The sequence below is a fragment of the Populus euphratica genome, unplaced genomic scaffold (assembly GCF_000495115.2).
Source record: "Populus euphratica unplaced genomic scaffold, PopEup_1.0 scaffold58.1, whole genome shotgun sequence".
Taxonomy (NCBI): domain Eukaryota; kingdom Viridiplantae; phylum Streptophyta; class Magnoliopsida; order Malpighiales; family Salicaceae; genus Populus; species Populus euphratica.
The window spans coordinates 1790755-1795356 of NW_011499864.1; the positions used below are offsets into that span (position 1 = coordinate 1790755).

Here is a 4602-nt window from a genome sequence, read left to right on the forward strand (position 1 = left end):
TATTTAAATTAAAAACTATCAATATTAATATATATTTTTTAAAATTATTTTATAACCTCAATTTCAAAAGAATTATTAACCAAATATATTAAATTATTATTTTTCAACTTTAATTTCAACTACAGTTTTAACTAAATATATATTTTATTAAATTAATTTCAATTAAAAATAATTTTATAAAATAATATTTTTTTAAATCATAACAACCAATAATTTTATAAAATAATTTTTTTAAAAATCAAAACCATCGTAATACTAAATATATTCGAAGTATCAATGATTGCAGAAAGCATAGTAAACTTATCGTTTGAAATGATGGCCACTGGCCCACTAGAATAGATCAGTCATCTCTAATCTCTATTTTTTATATAAAAGGGAAAAAACTACAAGAAACGTGTTATGAACCTCATGTCCGATGGACTATAATTTTCAGTATTTTCTAACAAATTTTAAGGTGGTCTAAAGCTCATTTTAATGATGATTTAGATCCTAAAAAATCTTTAAAACTTTTTCGAGCCTAGGCTCATGGCTTGGTGCCCATGGGCTTGAGCTTAGACGCTAGGAACATGATTAGCGCCTAGGCTTAAGTACCAAGCCTGAGCCTACACTCGCCTGGAGCTTGTGGATTCAAGCCCTGCATCTAAGCTTAAGGCAAGCTTGCCCCTGCCAGATATGGCCCAGACACCATGCCTTGGTCTAAACACCAAGCTCACACCTAGTATTTCTTGAGTCCAGATCACGCCCTTGCCGCGTTGGTGTCTTTTTGGCCTTGTTTTATGCTCTGAACCAACACCTAGTCCTTTGAAATTTTTTATCTACATCTCTACGTGTTAAAGAGTATTTCATAGTCTAGTTTATTATATTTTTATTTCATTAATATAATATTTATTTTATTAAAAATATTTATTTTTCATTAATATATATATATATATAATATTTATTCCTTATTAATACTATAAATATGAAATAACTCTTCACTCTTCTCTTTCAAGTAAGAAGACAAGATTTATATAATATAAATGATAAGGGATATTCACAATTTATATTTTTAAACAAGAACAAACAACCTTATTATTAAAAATTAGTGTTTTCTTACATATTTATTATATTTTTTTCTATAAAAATAAGTCTTCAAATTTACCAAATAAAACTTTTTTTTTTAGTTATCAAGATTCTTGCATTAAAAGATCATCTTTCTTTGCTACAAAGAGTAGATTTAATTGACCCATAATATTAAAAAAAAAATAAAAAAATTAACCTATTCCTAATTATCTGGATTTTGAAACATCTTCAACGCCTTACCTTGTCTGATAACTACTGCATCTCCCCCCGATGTCAGAGCCTTTTTCGAGTCTAGAGATATTTGAGGCAGCTGATCCTCAATCTTGAGGCTCTCTATTAGCTTCAACTGAGAACTTGTCTACTCTTCCAAATAAAGTGGACGTTCTCATCCGTTTCTGTGTCAGAATCAGTCATAAAAATGTCTGATAGATCTTCGAATCTGATGGTCATCCAGAGCACGACAATCTTCAGAGCCTTCCTCTTGCCTATCAATGATTTCTTTCAACTTTTCTGAATTCTTCAATAGCTCGCTTGGAATGCTCCTAGATTCTGCACCATCAATGCCAGTCTCAGCGGTTTCTTTGGCAGCTCCAGTTCTATTTCCAACTTTTCCTTCAACCCGTGCTTGAAGCAACTCAAGGTCCTGTTGGAGGGCTGGCATGTACCCTTAGACCATCTCTGCATTTGACATATCCAAAGCCTGCATAGGGAAGAAATTAGCATAGGGAAGGCAAGATGTGAGGTCTTTTAGGCTTTGTTGGGGTGTGTGCCTTTGCGTGGTTTCTACATGAAGACCTGATGCAATGAAAATGGATATTCATCCACACACTGTTTCATAATCTTTCATTAAAGCCTTAGAAAATAAAATGAAAAGGGAAAACAACCTTCTTCATGGAGAGAGTGGCCCTAGGTGACATAATCTCTGTTGGTGCCTGGGAATAGTTCTTCCCTCTGTGCATGATTACTGTGCTCTCTTCATGGATATCTAGCACATTCCCTGTAGTCTATCGCGCCATACATTGAAGGCAGATCACAAGAGCTTGCTCTAAACAGACTGTTTTGGTAGCCATCTGAATATTATTACAACTCCCATATTTCTTCTTTTTTTAACTCTTAATTTAATAACAACTACATGAAAAAAAGGCAACAAAATTATCCTTGCAGTATTGTTCATCTTTAGCAAGAATTCTTGCTGGTTCTCTTCCTTAGGGTTCAACTTTTTTAAAAAAGAAAAACAAAATTCTACTAATTCTATGATCATGAAATTGAACCTGTATTTTCAATAATATTGGAGAGATGAATATAATCTTATTCTGTAAAAAAAAAAAAAATTAACATCAACAAAAGCAAGAACATCACATAAAAACAAACAAAAATAAAAAGGGTATACATACTCCATATGGAAAACCCATGGAAGAGACACATATAGTGTATATTCTTTCAAATAAAATCATACAAGAGGTAACAGTTGTGTCCAGCAAAAGGGTCTCCTATATAACCATAATAATGATGATAATTATAATGATAATAATACATTCTATGAATATTAATATTAACTTGAACCTAGGGCAGCAAATCCACCACCTTTCATCATTTGCTTGAACTCCCTGAAGTTAACCATGCCATCTCCATCCACATCCACCTTTTTAATCATTCTCTTGCAATCCTCTAAAGTTCTTCCTTGCTTTAGCCCCAAGGATGACAAAACTGACTTCAACTCCTCCACTGTGATAAAACCATCTCCGTTTTGATCGAACACGTTGAATGCTTCTCTCATGTCCTCCTCCTCGTCCCTCTCGTCCATTATCGTTTGATACAACGCCCCGAACTCTTCAATGTCTACGTAACCATCTCCATTGACATCTATCTTCTCGATCATTTGGATCAAATCCTTATCGGGTATATAGATACCCAAGTTTCTTAGCGAGTCACTTAGTTCCTTCTTTGTGATCTGCCCATCTCCATTCTTGTCAAACATTTGAAATACCCGACGGAGCTCTGCCGGATCCATGTTTCTCGATACAGACACCTAAAACCTTGAGCAACAACAGATGGGAAATCCCTTTTTGTTTTCCAATCCTAGCTAGCTGGCTAGCTAGCTGGAGAGAATTACTTCAAAGAAAAATCAAGAGGAGAGAAAAAAGAAAAAAGACAGGACTAAAAGAGAGGTGATGAGATCTTAAGCAATTGGTGTAAGGTTCATAGATTAAACAAAGGAAAATTTAACGTTAGAGAAATTAAGGAGACAAACAGAAACGTAGAGTAGTTACATAGAATGAATGAGAAAGCAGGAGGGGTCTAAAAAACAGGAGAAACTCTTCTCTACCATCGTTGGATCATTGCTTGTTTGATAAGTTCGAGCTATTTTTGTTGCTTTCTATGATTTTGTATGTAGAAATTGTTGATTAATTAATTCTAAATAGCAAAGTTATGTGTTGGCATTACTATTATTGGGGTAGACCTGGTTCCTTGTCTTAGGTTATTAATAGTTTAATAAACCTCGTCTGTTGTCTTAGGTTATTAATAGTATAATAAAATTGAGGTTAGGTAATAGCTAGCTTGTTTCTAGAGGTTAGGTAATAGTAAGTTTGTTTTCAGAATATATTTAGCAGGTATTTGGAATTGTAATAATAGTTATTTTTTAAAAATTATTTTTTGTATTAATATATTAAAATAATTTAAAAACTATGAGAAAAATTAATTTTAAACATTTTTTTTTTCAAAATTTAACCACCCTAGCTCTATTTAAAAGCAAAAACAATCAATAGCTAATTAGTAATGCGATCGTGAGAGTACTTGTGCCTGCATTTTTCAAGTAAAAAGCATCATTTTATTTGATAGAGCATGGGTGCCCCCGAGCACTCGCACTAATATATAAGGTTTTTTAGTTTAAGACGGCTGACAGTTTTAGGTTGTGTTTTGTTGGGGTTAAAAATTGAAGATTCAACTGTTAAGAGAAGAAGTTGTAAAGGTGTAACAAATTGGTTAAAGAATAGAGTATCGAGTATGTTTGGGTAGATATTAACTAGTGTGTGTAACTTAATAAATTTTAAATCAATGTTGAAATTAAACATAATTAAAAAACTATAAAATACTAACATAGAGATATGAGAGATGTCATTCTCATGCGTTGTCACGAGCTTATAAAATAAATATATTTGATAATGTTATAATTGTGAACGAGCACTAGATAAGTAATGAAATATATTTGATAATATTATAATTGTGAACTAGCAGTAAACAAGTAATAGAAACTAAAAATATAATGGAGCTAATATTTTATTATGAAAAAAAAATTGTATTGGTGATAAAAAACTTAGAGATCGAACAAAATGATTTGTAGCAATCTACAATGTTTTGTGAGAAAAAACACAGTGTTTTTTCCACATCATTTAGTTTTTCTATTAATAAAAAATAAAAAAATTACAAAGCTAAATTATCTACCAATTTAATATTAAAATAAATCGATAAGGATAATTTTAAAAGGAAAAAAACCCATGAAAAAAAATATTATAGCAACTGACAATGTTTTGTGAGGAA

The 4602-nt window shown here is 31.8% G+C and overlaps 1 protein-coding gene across 1 annotated transcript; it reads right to left on the bottom strand.

Moving 5' to 3' along the window:
• Nucleotides 1-2614: 2614 nt before the first annotated feature.
• Nucleotides 2615-3135, bottom strand: AGD11 (ARF-GAP domain 11). Its single transcript, XM_011026434.1, has one exon. The coding sequence runs from the start codon at nt 3071-3073 to the stop codon at nt 2615-2617; it is 459 nt and encodes a 152-aa protein (XP_011024736.1). The 5' UTR covers nt 3074-3135.
• Between the last annotated feature and the right edge of the window lie 1467 nt (nt 3136-4602).

Bases quoted from the DNA above. Each gene is read 5' to 3' on its own strand.
- AGD11 (XM_011026434.1), bottom strand. From the start codon at position 3,073: ATGGATCCGGCAGAGCTCCGTCGGGTATTTCAAATGTTTGACAAGAAT.